The 17,574-nt window shown below is 48.6% G+C and overlaps 1 protein-coding gene across 3 annotated transcripts in view; it reads left to right on the top strand.

The window, feature by feature from the left end:
* Positions 1–17,574, top strand: part of ACSBG1 (acyl-CoA synthetase bubblegum family member 1) — a 67,567-nt gene that overhangs the window by 38,265 nt on the left and 11,728 nt on the right. For 2 of the 3 annotated variants that reach the window (XM_011982694.1, XM_011982693.1), the window contains 7 exons: positions 3,170–3,390; positions 3,877–3,965; positions 4,271–4,391; positions 15,148–15,228; positions 15,318–15,467; positions 15,784–15,960; positions 16,977–17,158. In XM_011982694.1, coding sequence (XP_011838084.1) covers positions 3,170–3,390; positions 3,877–3,965; positions 4,271–4,391; positions 15,148–15,228; positions 15,318–15,467; positions 15,784–15,960; positions 16,977–17,158 — 1,021 coding nt within the window. The remainder of the gene's footprint in view (positions 1–3,169; positions 3,391–3,876; positions 3,966–4,270; positions 4,392–15,147; positions 15,229–15,317; positions 15,468–15,783; positions 15,961–16,976; positions 17,159–17,574) is intronic. The other variant, XM_011982696.1, reaches the window with a different exon arrangement.

The raw sequence follows: 17,574 nt of genomic DNA, 5'->3' as shown, positions 1-17,574 counted from the left end.
TTCTCTGGTCCAGGCCTAGGAGGAATCTGCGCCAGGGGAGGGAAGAGAAGTAATAACCACTGAGCGGCAACTGGATGCCAGGCCCTGGGCATGCTCTGAGGGCCATTGCACAGGACCCTTGCACCACTTTGTAGAGGGGTCAACATTCTCTCTCTCTATTTTTTTTTTGACAGTCTTGCTCTATCACCCAGGCTGGAGGGCAGCGGTGTGATCTCAGCTCACTGCAACCTCCACCTCCCAGGTTCAAGCAATTCTCATGCCTCAGCTTCCCAAGTAGCTGGGATTACAGGTGTGCACCACCATGACCAGCAAATTTTTGTATTTTTAATAGAGACAGGGTTTCACCATGTTGCTCAGGCTGGTCTTTAACTCCTGGCCTCAAGCGATCTGCCCGCTTCGGCCTCCCAAAGTGCTAGGATTATAGGCATGAGCCAACATGCCCGGCCCTCTGTGTTTTTCTTAAGTAGCTTTATTGAGCTATAACTTATATGCCATGAAATTTACCCATTTTAAGTGCACAATTTGATTATTTTTAGCAAGTTTACGGAGTTGCAAAACATCCCCACAATCCAATGTTGGGACGTTGCCATCACCCCAAAAAGATCTCCTGTGCTTATTCCATGGTCACTCCCCACTCCCACCTCTAGCCTGGGGCAACCACTAATCTGCTACTATCTTTTCTGCCTTTCCTTTTTCTTACCTGGCTTCTTTCATTGAACATGTTTTTGAGTTTCATCCATGTTGTAGCCTCTATCCGTACTTTATTCCTTTTTATCTATTTTTAATTTATTATTTAATTTGATTTTTTTTTTTTTTTGAGTCAGAGTCTCACTCTGTTGCCCAGGCTGGAGTGCAGTGGTGCGATCATGGCTCACTGCAGCCTTGACCTCCCACACTCAAACGATCCTCCCACCTCAGCCTCCCAAGTAGCTGGGAATACAGGCACACACCACCATGCCCTGCTAATTTTTTTTTATTTTTTGAAGAGATGGGGTCTCACTATGTTGCCCTGGCTGGTCTTGAACTCCTGGGCTCAAGTGATCCGCCCGCCTTGGTGTCCTCATGTGTTTACAGGTGTGAGCCACTGCCCCAGGCCACTTTGGTCCTTTTCAGAGCTGAATAGCATGCTACTCTCTGACCACATTTTGTTTTTCACTTACAAGTCAGTGGACGTTTGGATTGTTTCAATTTTTTGACTCATAAACAATGCTGTGAAGAACATCCGTGTGTAAGTCTTCGTGGGGGACATGTGTTTTTATTTCTCTTGGGTAGATACCTAAGAGTGCAGTTGCTGGATCGTGCTGTAGTTTTATGTTTAACTCTTTAAGAAACTGCTAACCTGTTTTCCTACATGGCTGTACCATCTCATTCCCACCAGCACTGTATGAGGGCTTCTGTGTCCCCATGTCCTCGCCAACCCCTCACATTTGCAGGTGATGAAGATGCGGCTGAGAGAACGGTTTGTTAGGTCAAACAGCACACAGAGGCAGAATTAAGGTTTTTGAACCCAGGTGTACCTGACTTTCTGGTCTGGGCATGGACTTTAGCAAAATGCAACAGTTAGAGGCCCTGAAGAGGCAGATCAGCAGGGTCCACCAGGCTGGCATCCCGGGATATGGGGCAAGGCTTGGAGAGGGCTGAGGAGTGATTGGACAGGGCTCAGTAGCCCTTGACTCACGCCACTACCTGAGGGCTCGGGGCTCCCGCATGGCCAGTGGCAGAGGCGTTCACCCCAGGAGGTCTTGGCCTCTGCCATACATAAGATCTTCTCTCTGGCACCCTCCCCTGCCCCGCCTGCATTTCCTGCAGGCTGCCATGTATCCCGTTTGGGTCTGGATATGTCCTTGTCATCCCCACTTCTGGCGCTCCACAGGAGGAGGAATGGGCTTTCCTGTCCCAGCCCCTAGATCTTTACCTCTTTCTGCCAACCTCAGAGTCTGCATGCAACCTAAGAGTGTCAAAGAGGAGGAACAAGCTCATCTTGTTCATCTGTCTGCCTCAGGGAAGGACCGGTGACAGGACAATGGGCGAGGTGGGTCTGGCCAGCAGGTGGCAGAGCAGCCCACGTGTCCTGGCCAGCCCTCATCCCTTCCCACCATCATCATGGAACCACCACCTTTGCCCCAAGGAAAGGAGGTCTCACGGGACCAAAGGGTCCAGACCACCCATTCAAGCTTCGTTTGCAAATTTGGAAAAAAAGAAGGAGGAAAACGTGCATTTATGGAGCACCAGCCATAGGTCAAAGCTTCTTCATATACACCCTTTCTCTTGATTCTCATGTCCACCCTGAGAACTGAGTCCTCATCTTTCCTCTGAAACCGATTCAGTGGTTCAGTGGCTTGCCCAAGTCTTGCATGCTAAGTAGTAAACCTCTGTTCCCACCCACCACACACGGAGTAAGCCTCTGACTCTTAAAGGCGGGGTGGTACCCCCGACAATGTCCTAAGTGTGAGCTGTGGCATCAGGTACACCTAAATTCAAATCCTGACCCTGCACTTTCTCGATGTGTGATCTTGGGTACATGACTGAAACTCTCTGAGTTGCAGCTGCCCCATCTGTGCAATGGAGCTCTCCAAACCCATGCTGTGAAGACTAAATGAGACACCTCATTTGTGAGGGAGAGTGAGCAAAGACTGTTGTTATTTCCCGAGACTGGGAGACTGGAGAGCAGGGCTGATGGTTTTCAGGCTCCTCCAGACTCTCGAGAGGGTCGTTCTCTTTGGTGCTTTGACCTTCTGTCTAGTTGGGTCTGTCCCCAGCCGGTTCACAGGAAGGCAGGGAAAGCCAGACACCCTGAAGGAGATCTGGAGTTCTGGAGATCTGACAGTTCCACTGTCCAACCTTGGGAGGCAAATTCCAGCTGGGATAAAAGAAGGAACAGAGTGTCTAGGACTTCCGTCTTTCCTCCAGTTATTTCCTCTCATCTTCTTTGCTGCATCCCTAAACTTTGCTCTTCCTTCAAGGCTGAGTCAGACCTCCTCCTCTAGGCGGTCTCCCAGCCTACCCCAGCCTACCCCAGCCTACCCTTGCCTGCCAGCCTCAAGGCCCAGTATCCAAGGCATTTTCAGCACCAGAAGGGCTGCAAGCTCCGCCCAGGGCAGGACAAGGGTCCCCTGGGGAAAACCTCAGGCTGGCGTGATCCAAGCTGTGGTCTCCCCCCATCCCACAGAGGAGGCACTGTGGACGACTCGGGCCGATGGGCGAGTGCGCCTACGCATAGACCCCAGCTGCCCACAGCTTCCCTACACTGTGCATCAGATGTTCTACGAGGCCCTGGACAAGTACGGGGACTTCAGCGCTCTGGGTTTCAAGTGCCAGGACAAGTGGGAGCACATCTCCTACTCCCAATACTACCTGCTCGCCCGCAGAGCCGCCAAGGGCTTCCTGAAGGTAAGGGGGCCCTTCATGGCAAGGCCTTGCCCCTCCCCAGATGTGCCTGCCAGCTCTGGGCCTCACAGGCCTCCTCTCCAACTGCCCACTGGGCAAGGCTCTTAGGAACAGTAACTGTAAAAGCCATCACTGTGGGTGGAGCTGATACTCCATGCTGGGCCGTGTACTGAGCTTTTATTTGCTGAGCCCCTACCATGTGCCAAGCACTTGATACTCACTTTTCATTTGTGATCACATTCAGGGCATGCTGGAAGTCCAGTGTGCTGGGCTGAGGGACCGGACAGACTCCTTGGGAAGGCCTTGGGAGGGGCAGTGAGGGCTGTTCAGTGACCAACCCCTTCTCCTCCAAGGGGATTCTCTGACCGAGGGGACCCTGGGAGGGTGGAGCCTGCAGGGTCCCCTGCAGTCTCGGTGGGGGCTCTGAGAGGGGCATGAGGGTCCCAGTCCCTGCCTGGCTGACCTGGCCTGTCTGCCTTTGGCCTGGAGCTCGGCCTGGAGCGGGCCCACAGTGTGGCCATCCTCGGCTTCAACTCCCCGGAGTGGTTCTTCTCGGCAGTGGGCACAGTATTTGCAGGGTGAGTGGCGGAGGCAGGGACGGGGTCTCCAGTGGGTTGGCGGTGGGTAGAGGGTAGGGGAGGGTCCTTGTCTCTTTTTAGTAGCCCCCACCCATTCCCCACCATCATGCCTCCTCCCTGGGGCCTTCTGGTGGACCTGCATCTGGCGCCCTGTCTGCAGGGGCAGAGGTGTTGAGGTGCCTTGGGAGCCCCTCCTGCCAGGCTATGGGAGCTCTCTGGGTCTAGGGGCTACAGATGTGGGGGTGGGGGAAGGGGGTGGCCCCTCTGCACCTCCCCTAAGGTGAATCTTCCTGGGTCTCCTACAGTGGCATCGTCACCGGCATCTACACCACCAGCTCCCCCGAGGCCTGCCAGTACATCGCTTATGACTGCTGCGCCAATGTCATCGTGGTTGACACGCAGAAGCAGCTGGAAAAGATCCTGAAGGTTTGGGGAAGGGGCAGTGGGCATGCGGTCAGAGGCTGGGTATCTCCATGCGCCTTCACTTCAACTCACACGGGACCTTCCTGCCCTCCATCCAGAGTGTCCTCATCCTCAACAACAACCCTCTAACTCACACACAGCAAGCAAGGCAGGGCAACAGCTATTTATCCATTTGACAGGCAAGGAAATGGAGGCTCAAGGGACATGCCCCAGAAGTGGTGATAAAGCCTTGGATAGGACTCCTGTCCAGCCACTGCCTCCCATGGCTTTCTCTTTGGGACAGGATCTCCCCTAAGGGAGAGCAAGAGCTGTGGGGGCCGGGGTCCTCTGGCAGTGGAAGGGTTATGTGCAGGTGAGTGGCTTAGGGCTCTGACATCTTGAGCACTCGAGTCTAGATGAGAAACGGGGTGATGGGGGTGGCGAGGGCTGCCACAGGGTGAGGGTTGAGCCAAGTCAGAGACAGTGAGGGCAGAGCAGCAACTCAGAGTGCCTCTAGAGCCAGCAGGGTCTTTTCCAGAGTGTTGATGATGCCTCCTGATCTAAGGCCCACCCCTAACTGGCTCTGTCCCCTCATGCACCATACTGGGGTGTGGTAGTCTGGGGACACCTCTGTGTCTCAGCTGAACCCAACAGCCTTTGAGGCGTTCAAGGGCTCCCTGCAACCCAAAGGAGGCCCCAGAGACTGACTTGTTGGCTTGCCTCTGATTCTGGAGATGTCACCTGGGCCACAGCTTCCATCTGTACCTGAGGGTGGGACAAATGGTCTCCAACCTTCGATGACTATGGGATCTGGATCCCCAGAGGTGCCAGAGCAGATGCCTACCCTCATTTCTAGTGGAGAAGTTTCCCGAAGCCTGAAAGAGAAAAGCAAGCGGGGCCAGTGGTTCTCAGCAGGGCAGTGCCAGAATCCTTGGGGGAGACCCAGGCTGCAGCCCAGACCCTTGAGGCAGAACCTCTTGGAGGGCTTTGTGACTTTGAAAATAGCCAAATCAGAGTGACTTTGAAAATAGCCTCAGCAGAGGCTGTGGGCAGCCCAGGCCAAGAATTTCTGGCTCACAGCAAAATAAAATGAAGCCCCAGTAAGACCTCAGAGCTGCCCTGGCTGGACGAACAAAGGCCTCTGAGCAGGGTTTAAACCCAGAGGTGGTGTAGAGAAGCAGGTGAACACACACACTTGGGCTGGACCTGCCAGAGCTCAAATGCAGTGTGGCCTAGGGGAGGATGGTGACAGGCGCAGAGGTCAACTGGAAGGGCTGGTGTAAAGGTAACTCTTAGACCAGCGTCTGGCTCTTGGTGGGCGCCTGCGTTCATTTGCCAAGGCTGCTGGAACGGGGTGGCTTCTGGGGTTGGCTGGCCATCTTTGTGCTCCTTGGCTTGTAGACACATCACCCAGGCCTCTGCCTTCATCCTCACCTGGCATTCTCCCAGTGTCTTCACGTTGTCGTCCTTCTGTGTCTGTCTCTGTGTCCCAATTTCCCATTTCTATCAGGACACCAGGAATATTGGATTCGAGCCCACCTTAATGACTTTGTTTTAATTACATTATCTCCATAAAGACCCTGTCTCCAAATAAGGTCACACTTAGAGGTACCAGGGGTGAGGACTTTGGGATATCTCTTTGTGGGGATGGGGACACAATTCAAGCCATGGCAGCACCATATAAGTGCTTTTAAATCATTATGTTGTCATAGTCTTCACTTGTAAGACAAGAAAGAAAGGGGTTCTGTCTAAGACTTAGGGAGCTTTCCTGGAGGGACTGGAAAAGGCATTCCATCCAACACCTACCCTCTGTCCATTTCACACATGAAGAAACAGACCCAGAGTGGAAAAGGAGAGTCCCAGGTGGCGGCACCACAGCCCACAGTAGCAGTGGATAGAAACTGTTCATGGCACACTGGCTCCACTGAGTGCCCTGCAGACATTGCAGCAGCCCGAGAGATGGGTCTTCTCACTCATTTTACAGGCAAGGAAACCAAGGGCCAGAGCAGTGAAGTATGGCTTCCATCCCTGGCAGGTGGCAGTTGAGTGACTCTGTGCTGCAGCTTCTTAAGAGGATGCCATGAGAACCATTTGTGAGAGAAATCAAGGGGACCACATCTCTCCACAAAGCATCATTTATGGGGAACTTATAAAGTGCCAGAGCCTGCTCTGAATACCCTAAATCAGCAACTGAGGCAGAGCGAGCCCCCCCTCTTCCAGCGAGGACAAGAAGGAAATATATAGCTGTGGCCAGCTCCTTACAGCCCTTGGAGGCCAGAGGCACTGTGAGACAAGGCTGAGGGAGGCCCCCACTCCCATTAATGTCTGGGCTGGGAATGTCAGCAACCTTAGGGTTTCAACCCTCAGCCTGTGGCAGCAGGGCTGGCTTCAAAGGGGTGTGGCCCATGCTTCACCTCACACAAAGTCCGAGTTTACGAAATTCTCTTTCTTTTCCTTCCTTCTTCTCTTCTCTTCTCTTCTCTTCTCTTCTCCTCTCCTCTCCTCTCCTCTCCTCTCCTTTCCTCTCTTTTCTTTTCTTTTCTTTTCTTTTCTTTTTCTTTTTTCTTTTCTTTTCTTTTCTTTCTGGCAGAGTCTCACTGTGCCACCCAGGCTAAAGTGAAGTAGCTCAATCATAGCTCACTGCAGCCTTGATATCCTGGGCTGAAGTGATCCTCTCACCTCAGCCTCCCAAGTAGCTGGAACTACACGCATGGGGCTCTACACCTGGCTAATTTTGTGTAGAGATGAGGTCTTGCTCTGTTGCCCAGGCTGGTCTCAAACACCTGGCTTCAAGCAATCCTCTGTCTCAGCCTCCCAAAGTGCTGGGCTTACAGGCATGAACCACCTCACCCAGCCTTGAAACTCTTAATAAGGTTTGAACAAGGGGTCCCACGTTTGCATTTTGCACCTGGCCAGTTCTGCCTTCGGGTTCCAGACCCCTCCAGGGGTTTGCTCTAATCCATGTGAGTGGACCCAGTTTTATCCCATTTTAGGATTATTTTGAAACCCCTTTTTTAAATGGGCACTTGGGCCTACTTGTGTTTTACTCAGAAGGATGTATCAAATGGGCCCACTTCATGAATGAGGGGCTTGTCTTGCCTCCGTGGGGGATCCTTTTCTGTCTCAGCTCCTTTTGACCCTGTGTTTTCAGGATCTCTCATTCTGAACATCTCCATCCTGTCTGACTTGAATCAATACTTGAGATTGGTTTGGATTATGCCACCTAAGATGAATTGCTCAGAGAGAATGAGAAGCGCCTTCTCTTTTGGCTCCCAGCAGGGATGCTCTGGTCGCTGGCCCTTCCAGGCACCTTGGCCTTGCTGTGACTCAATTTCTTCAGGTTTGGCAGCTTCATAGACCCCGTGACTTGGAGGCAAAGGGGTCATTGGACTAGTTCCTAAACTCCACTCCTCACAGCCCCACCCAAGCACTGATCTAGTCTCTCCCAGGACAGGCTTAAGATTTGCTTGAGGGCCAGGCTGGCAGATGCCTGAGCTACCTGTACCACTTGTACCCAGTAGTCATCCCTTCTCAGCCTCACCTGAGGGAGTCACACTGGCCCCACCATTCCCTCTCTTATCAGAATCCAGGGTAGGAAGGGTGGAAGACATTAAAAAGCCTCCCCACCCAGTAGGTTTTGCCAGGCCCCTCAGGGAGGCCAACCCCCTGTGTAAGTTGTTGGTCTAATCCAAATACCATCTCCCATCCCCATTTTGCAGTTGAAGAAACTGAGGTCCAGAGTTAGGAAATGACCACCCCAGGTCAATATTTAAAAGAAAGCTTGGTTTTTTAAATGTTTGAGACAAAGTCTCACTTTGTCACCAAGGCTGGAGTGCAGTAGCATGATCATGGCTCACTGCAGCCTCGACGTCCTGGACTCAAGCAATCCTCCCACCTCAGCCTCCTGAGTAGCTGGGACAACAGGTGCCTGCAGCACCATTCCTGGCTAACTTTTGTACTTTTTCTTTAGAGAGACAGGGTCTCACTATGTTGCCCAGGCTGGTCTCAAATTTCTGGCTCAAGCAATCCAAAATCCTGGAATTACAGGCATGAGACACCATGCTTGGTAATGTGGTTAGGCTTTGTGTCTCCACCCAAATCTCATCTTGAGTTGTAATCTCCAGATATTTAGGGAGCGACCTGGTGGGAAGTGATTGGATTATGGGGGTGGTTCTCCCGTACTGTTCTCATGATAGTGAGTGAATTCTCATGAGATCTGATGACTTTATAAATGGTAGTTTTTCCTGCACTAATACACACTCGCTCTCTTTCTCCTGCCGCCATGTAAGACATGCTCACTTCTCCTTCTGCCATGATTGTAAGTTTTCTGAGGCTTCCCCAGCCATGCAGAACTGTGAGCCAATTAAACCTCTTTTCTTTGTAAATTACCCAGTCTTGGCCAGTATCTTTATAGCAGTGTGAGAACATACTAATACACTTGGCATAAAATAAAATTTGTATTATGAAAGTTTTCAAACAAAAAAGTAGAGAGAATCCCCATATATCTATCATCAGATCCAATCATTGTCAATGTGTTTTCATCACACTTGCTTCTTCAATTCACCTTTTTGCTGAAGTGTGTGAAGGAAAATCTCTGATATCATGTCACTTCATTATCTGAATACTTTAATATGCATCTCTAAAAAATATGAAATAAGCTCTTTCTCAAATAAGCTCTGTAACTTTATCACACCTAGCACAAGTAAAGTAATTCTATCATATCATCTAATACACATATGATGTCTGTTTTCCAATTTTTTGTTGTATTAGACACATATGACATAAAAACATACCATCTTAACCATTTTTAAGTGTCCAGTGGTAAGTGCATTCAGATTGTTGTACAATCTCCACCACCATTCATCTCCAGAACTCTTGTCATCTTACAAAACTGAAATGTTGTACTCATTAAACAACTCCCTATTCCCTCCTGGCAACCATCATTCTACTTTCTGTCTCTATACCCACGATGTCATCGCATCATTGGTTTATTTGAATCAGGATCTAAACCAGGCCCACGTGTTGCATGTGGTGGTGTCTCTTAAGTGTCTTCTAATTTAGAACAAAGCTCTACCTTTGACCAGTGTGGTCCCCAAATTAGCATCATCTGGGAACTTAGAAATGCAAATTCTCAGGCTTCACCCCAGTCTTACTGAATCATAAACTTAGTGTGTTGGGCCCAGCATTCACATTTAACAAGCCCTCTGGCGATTCTGACGCATATTCAGGTGTGAGAACTTCTGCCATAGACCCTGCAGTAACTAGGCAAGTCATCTTGTACAGGGTCTCATGTTCTGTGGTTGTCTGACTGCTTGCTTTTGCTATCAATTAACTTGTCCCTCTAACTTCTGTATTTCCTGTTAGATCTAAAGGCTTGATGCATTTCAGATTGGACTTTTTTGGCAAGAACACCCCATAGGTGGTACCATGTCCTTCATAGAGCACCTATGCTCAAGAGGCACATGATGATAGGCAGTACCACTTTCAGTGATGTTGGACTTCAGGTCATGACCACCTTCTCTTCTTCCACTGTGAAATTCCCCATCAACCTTTCTCCTAATGGTTTTAGCATCCCTTGATGATGTTTGCCTGAATTAATTATTTTATTAGGGGTAGCAAAATATTGATTTTCTAATTCATTGGCTGGAATTCTCCAAAGAAAGTACTTTCCCTCATTACCTGGGGCTCTTTGGTACTTGAGACACTCTGTTTGTACAGAGTAGGTGTGATAGAATAATGATCAATTTTGGTGAATGTTCCATGCATATTTGAAAGAATGTGTACTCTGCAGTTGTTGGCTAGAAGGTTCTACAAATGTTAATTAAATCAAGTTGGTTGATAGTGTTTTAATTTTGTCTTCCGTGTCTCTGTTGATTTTCTGTCTTCTTGCTCTATCAAATACTAAGAAAGGGAATGTGGAAATCTCCAATTATTATTGTAGACTTATCTATTTTTCCTTCCAGTTCTATTAGGTTTTGCTTTATGTATTTTGGAGCTCTGTTATTAGGCATATACATGTTTAGATTATTATGTTTTCTTGATAAATTAACCCTTTATCATTAAGAAATGTCCCTCCTTATCCCTGGTAATAATTCTTGTTCCAAAACTACTGTGCCTCAAATTAATGTAGGCACTCCAGGTTTCTGATAATTAATGTTTGCATGTATATATTTTTGTATTCTTTTAATTTTAACCTATCTGTGTCTTTATATTTAAAGTGAGTTTCTCATAGACAGCACATAGTTGAGTCTTGCCTTTTATCCAATCTGACAAAATTATGTATAAATCCACCATTTGGCTATTTTTTTATTTGTCCCATCTATTCTTTGTCCCTTTTCTTTTCTTTCCTGACTTTTTTGCATTTTTTATCTTGTTTTGCTTTGGTATTCCATTTGATCTCCACTGGCTTATTAGTTATCCTTTATTACTATATCAGTGTTTGCTCTGCTTTTACAATGTGCATCTTTAACTTATCACAGTGTACTCTCAAATATACCAGTTCCCATGAAATGTGGAACCGTACAACAGTATACTTCCACTTCCCCTCCCATCCTTTCAGCTGTTGTCATCCATTTTACTTCTATAGAGGTTATAAACCCCACAAACATTGTTATTACTCTTGCTTTCAACAGTTGAGTATCTTTCTTTTCTTTTTTCTTTTTTTTTTTAAGACAGGGTCTCACTCTGTCACCCAGACTGGAGTGCAATGGTGCAATCATGGCTCACTGCAGCCTCAACCTCCTGGGCTCAAGCAACCCTCCCACCTCAGCCTCCCAAGTAACTGGGACTACGGCCATGTGAGGCTGCAGCGAGCCGTGATTGCAACACTACACTCCAGCCTGGGTGACAGAGTTAGACCCTGTCTTAAAAACAGAAAAAAAAAAAAAAAAAGAAAAAGAAATAATGAAAGACACTCAACTGTTGAAATCAAGAGTAATACCAATGTATTGTGGGGTTTATAACCTCTATAGAAGTAAAATGGATGACAACAGCTGAATTTTTGTATTTTTTGTAGAGACAGAGTCTTGCTATGTTACCCAGGCTGGTCTCAAATTCCTGGGCTCAAGCAATTTGCCCACCTCAGCCTCCCAAAGTACTAATATTACAGGCATGAGCCACTGCACCCAGCCCAGATGGGTATCTTTCAGAGAAATTTTTAAAGAAGGAAATAATATGTTTCATATTTACCCACATTTTTTGCCATTTCTGATACTCTGTCTTCCTTTATGTAGATCCAAGCTTTTATCTGATATCATCTTTTCAGCCTTAAGAACTTTTCTTTAATATTTCTTATAGTACAGGTCTGATGGCAATACATTCTCTCAGCTTGTCTTTGTCTGAAAAGGTGCTTGTTTTTCTGCTCATTTTTTAAAAGTCATTTTATCTGATTTAGATTTATGGGTTCACAGGGCTTTTTTTTTTTTTTTTTTTTTTTCAGCACTTTAAAGATTTCATTTCAATGTTTTCCATTTGCATCTGGTTTTTTTTTTTGAGACAGAGTCTTGCTCTATCACTCAGGCTAGAGTGCGGTGGCATGATCTCGGTTCACTGCAACCTCCACCTCTCGGGTTCACACCATTCTCCTGCCTCATCCTCCCGAGTAGCTGGGACTACAGGCGCCCACCACCACGCCCAGCTAATTTTTTGTATTTTTTAGTAGAGACGGGGTTTCACCGTGTTAGCCAGGATGGTCTCGATCTCCTGACCTCATGATTGCCTGCCTCGGCCTCCCAAAGTGCTGGGATTACAGGCGTGAGCCACTGCACCCAGTCCATTTACATCATTTCTAACAAGAAGTCTGTGATATCTTATTTTCGTTCCTCTCCACATAGTGTTTTGTTTTTCTGGCTGCTTTTAAGATTTTTTTCCTTTTTCGCTGATTTTCAGCAATTTGGTTATGTTGTATCTTAAGGTGGTTTTCCTTGTGTTTATTCTGCTCAGGAGTCATTGAGCTTCTGAAATTGGTGGATTTACAGTTTTAATCCACCAATTTAAATTTGAAAATTTCTCAGACTGTTTTTCAATTAAAACAATTTTCTGGGACTCCAATTACATGTATGTTTGATTTGTTGATATTGTCCCACAGGCAATTTTTTTCCTTTTTTTTCTCTCTGAACTTTATTTTGAGACTATGTTTAAGGCTTTTTAGGCCAGGCCTTTAGATAGCCTTTACTTTAATGCCAATTTAGCCCCATCACTAAGACGTGACCCTTCTGGGTCTCTGCTTAATGACTGATGGGGTCCCTCCATGCTGGTGGGAGAAAACGAGCAATTCCTACATCAGCCGCTGTTTGACTTCCAGCCCTGGTCATTGGTCTTCCTCTAGCTTCACGGAGTTTCACCCTACACATGTGCAAATGGAGAGCCAATCAAAGACCCTAAAATAATTTCTAGAACTCTTTCTCTATATAGTTCTCTCCTCTCTGGTATTCTGTCTCACAAATTCTAGCCACCTCAGCTTTCCTGAGTTGTGATCTTGGTCACCTCAACCCAGTAAGACAACTGGGTTCTGTATTCTCCTCTCTCTCTCCCTCTCTCTCTGTCTCTCCCCATCTCTGTCTCTCCCATAGCCCAAAAATTGCCCCTGGGCAGAAAGGGGGGCACACTTAGAGGCTCACCTCATCTGTTTCCCTCTCTCAGGGATATCAGTCCTGAGCTGTCTGTAGTCCAGTATCTGAAATAAATTGCTTTCTCTCCAAACAAGATGGCCAATGTGTACACAGTATGGGCACTGGGACCCTGGGTGCCAGCTGGGGCCTGCTGGGCCCACCCAACTATTCTATTTGTCCAGTTTCCTAGTATTTACAGTGCAATGATGGATGTTACTCCCTTATGATCAGAATCAGAAGTCTCAGGAATATATATTTTAGCAAAAAATCATGAGTTCACACTGATATTTCTGTTATTTCTATAACATTTCAAATATTATATTGTGAAGTTTTAGCTTACTTTTAAAATTTTATTCTTGTATTTCTTTTATTTTACCTTAAAATCTTAGTTCCTAATAGGATTAACATAATCCTATAGTATACATCAAATAATTTTGAAATAGTAGTATCAATATTATTACCAACAATAAGGCCGGGCACAGGAGCTCATTCCTATAATCCCAGCACTTTGGGAGGCCAAGGCAGAAGGATCTCTTGAACCCAGGAGTTCAAGATCAGCCTGGGCAACATAGTGAGACCCTGTCTCTACAAAAAAAAATGTAATTATCCAGATGTGGTGGTATGAACATGTAGTCCCAGCTACTCGGGAGGCGGAGGCAGGATCATGGGAGCCCAGGGGTTTGAGGCTGCAGTGGGCCGTGATCATGCCACAGAGTGAGAACCTGTCTCCAAAACAAAACCAACAAAACGAAACTCCAGAAACCAATAAGAGTATTGCATATAATTTGAAATTCCTTTTTGCCTTTAGAGTAAGTGCCACTAAAAAAGAGGAATCAAAGTACACTATTATAAAATTCCTTGATCTTGATGTAATTCTGTGTGTGTGTGGTTATGTTACTAACTTAGTATGTGGTCTAATTCATTTCTTTCTTTTTTTCTGCTGGTTCCTTGATCTTGGGCTAATTCATTTATTTCAGAGTGTTTTCAAGTTTTAGGAACTCATTTTTTCCCTTTCTAAAAATTTTTTAGTGATCCCCCACACACACACACAAAGATACGGCCTCACTATATTTCCCAGGTTGGTCTCAAACTCCTGGCCTCAAGCAATCCTTCTGCCGCCTCAGCCTCCCAAGTAGCTGGGATCACAGGCATATGAGCCACCACACCTGGCTTCCTTTTACATATAACTTTATTTTTCAAATGGTTGAGACATTTACATGATTCCAAAGTCAAAATCATGTGAGATAACACTCAAAGAATTTTTGCTTCCATCCCTTTCTTCTTACCTTTATTCCCTCTCTGCCTATACATAGTGAATTCAATCAGGTTTTGGTTTAACCTTCCAGAGTTTCTTTTTTTGTTTGTTTGTTTTGAGACAGAGTCTCTCTCTGGAGTGCCGAGGCGCGATCTCTGCTCACTGCAACCTCTGCCTCCCGGGCTCAAGCGAGTCTCGTGCCTCAGTCTCCTGAGTAGCTGGGATTACAGGCATGCGCCACCACACCTGGCTAATTTTTGTATTTTCAGTAGAGACGGGGTTTCACCATGTTGACCAGGCTGGTCTCGAACTCCTGACCTCAAATGACCCTCCCGCCCTCAAATGACCCTCCCGCATTGGCCTCCCAAAGTGCCAGGATTACAGGCATGAGCCACCGCACCCGGCCTCTTTTTGTAAATATAAGTAAATACATGTTTGCATACATATATTTACATTGCACCCCTTTCTTACACAAATATAGTATACTATATGCAGATTGTAAACATTCCTTTTTTCACTTAATAATATATCCTAGAAACCACTCACTCTCTGCAGGTAGAATTCTTTCCCTCTCTCCTCTGTGCTCCGCTCCTCTCCCTCTCTCTCCTACAGTCACATAGCACTACTCCATTGTGTGGCTGGGTCATGGTTTGTTCAACCGAGCCCCAGCTCGTTTGGTGGTTTTCCTCCAATGAGGAACCATCCCCAACGCCCTGGCTATCCCTACCTTTACTGCTCCCAAGTTCTTAGGTGGGAAACTACGGGTGAAGGGTGGCAGTTGTCCTGCTGGGATCAAAGGTCAGAGACGGGGCACCCAGAGACATTTGCTAAGCAGGCTCACACAGGGAGATGGGGTACTTTTTAGAAGGTGACATTTCTCTTGCTGAAACCTGCTCTATTTTTCCTGTCAATGCAGGTCTGGAAACAGTTGCCACATCTAAAGGCAGTCGTGATATATAAAGAACCTCCTCCAAACAAGATGGCCAATGTGTACACGGTATGGGCAGTGGGGCCCTGGGCACCAGGTGGGATCTGTTGGGCCCACCCAGCTGACCTAGCCTGCCTGTTCCCTGCATCTGGCTACAGATGGAGGAATTCATGGAGCTGGGGAATGAAGTGCCCGAGGAAGCCCTGGACGCCATCATTGACACCCAGCAGCCCAACCAGTGCTGTGTGCTAGTCTACACTTCCGGCACCACTGGGAACCCCAAGGGCGTGATGCTGAGTCAAGACAATGTAGGACAGACGCCTGGTGTGGGGGTGGGCAAGGGGGTTATGGGTGAATCTGGGCCATGGCTCTGCCCCAGTAGCCCCTGGGAAGGCTCCTTGGGCCCCTCTGCTCTAGGAGCTGGGATAGGTAGAACAGCCCATCAGTCTGCGGCCCAGACTGAGCCCAGCAAGGGGGAGGGGAGGCCTGTCCTAGGGTTTTCAGAGCCTGCAGAGATGCCACAGGGGGCACCACACTGGGGCTGGCCCTCAGGGTGGCCACAGTTGTGAGCACCGCCAGGGCTGGCTTGTGGACGCTGCTGGGATCCATCTACTTGTCCTCCAGATCACGTGGACAGCAAGGTACGGCAGCCAGGCCGGTGACATCCGGCCGGCAGAAGTCCAGCAGGAGGTGGTAGTCAGCTACCTGCCCCTCAGCCACATTGCTGCCCAGATCTACGACCTGTGGACAGGCATCCAGTGGGGGGCCCAGGTCTGCTTTGCCGAACCCGACGCCCTGAAGGTCAGTCTGCCTTTACTGTGCGTCCATCCCAGCCCGTGTGCCAGGCCACGTCCACGTGTGTCCGTGGGCCCTGAGTGTGCATTTGTGTGTGTGCCGTTCCTGTGCATGTATCAGTCAGAATTCTGTCAGCTGCAATGGGCACAGCCTGACTCAAATGACCAAACAAGAAGGTAAACTGGGCCAGACGTGGTGGCTCATGCCTGTCATCCCAGCACTTTGGGAGGCCGAGGTCGGCAGATCACAAGGTCAGGAGATCGAGACCATCCTGGCTAACACGGTGAAACCCTGTCTCTACTAAAAATACAAAAAATTAGCCGGGCATGGGTGTGCGCCTGTAGTCCCAGCTACTTGGGCGGCTGAGGCAGGAGAATGGGGTGAACCCAGGAAGCGGAGCTTGCAGTGAGCGGAGATCGTGCCACTGCGCTGCAGCCTGGGCGACAGAGCGGGAACCTGATGCCATTACATAAAGTGGAGTGAGAGTGGTTCATGGGACTTGTGATACGATCAAGGACGGGTGTCCTCAGAGTATCACCAGATGGCTACAGCCCTTCCCTGAATCCCAGACTCACAGGATATATCTGTTCTTGGGACCCTTATTTTAACTGTGAGGAAAACGTTCCCAGAAACCCCCCAGCCAGTTTCCCTCCACCAGCATCTCAGTGTCCCAAAGTGTCACCTGTCTATTCTCAAACCAAATGCTGCCGAGGGGAATGGGATTCTTGTGTCTGAGTTAGACTCATGGAGAGTCACCACGCTCAGGGCTGGGATGAGACTGAGGCCCTTCTGAAGCACTGGCTGCCTGACGGCTGCCTGACCACTGCCTGCCACCAGGGTTCTGTGAGCAAAAAGCGAGGCGACAACCATTAAGGAAACAGTATGTGCCATACCTTGTGTGCAGGTGTGTGCGGGTGCCCGTTGAGCATGTGTGTGCTGCCGGCATGCCTGGCTGGTGAGAGGGGGCCCCTGGGCCCCAGCTGCCCCGGACCCAACAGGGCTGCCTCTTCCGGTGTGAACAGGGGAGCCTGGTGAACACGCTGCGGGAGGTGGAGCCCACATCGCACATGGGGGTGCCCCGGGTGTGGGAGAAGATCATGGAGCGCATCCAGGAGGTGGCGGCTCAGTCTGGCTTCATCCGGCGCAAGATGTTGCTGTGGGCCATGTCGGTGACCTTGGAGCAGAACCTCACCTGCCCTGGCAGGTACAGAGGGCCCACGGGCGGGAGGCCTGGGGAGGCAGTGCACTGGGTCATAACCCAAAACACAGTGAGAGTCTGATAGGCCATGCCTGTCCCAGCTCCAGTGGCCGGGCAGCTCTGGAGACCCCATGCAGATGCCCCATCAATGACTGGGCTTGAGCTCCTATGCGTTTCCCAGGGCCTGCTGGGGAGAGTCGCTCCACCTTTGGATTCTGACTGGGAGGACTAACTTGCTTTCTCTGAAGTGAAATTCACCTCCCTTGGAGCAGCTCCTGGCACAGTCTCCTGAGGTCTTCTGTCCTCAGTAGGTGGCCGGAGAAGGGGCCACAGTGATGAGGACTTAGCCTTTCCAGTATCCCAAGTAACCCCTCAAATGTCTCACCCTTTCTTTCTATAGCTTTTAAAATTCCCACATAGTT

The sequence above is a fragment of the Mandrillus leucophaeus genome, unplaced genomic scaffold, assembly GCF_000951045.1.
Source record: "Mandrillus leucophaeus isolate KB7577 unplaced genomic scaffold, Mleu.le_1.0 Scaffold241, whole genome shotgun sequence".
Classification (NCBI taxonomy): domain Eukaryota; kingdom Metazoa; phylum Chordata; class Mammalia; order Primates; family Cercopithecidae; genus Mandrillus; species Mandrillus leucophaeus.
Note: the sequence above shows the minus strand (reverse complement) of the source record. Positions and strands in the feature narration are given on the sequence as shown.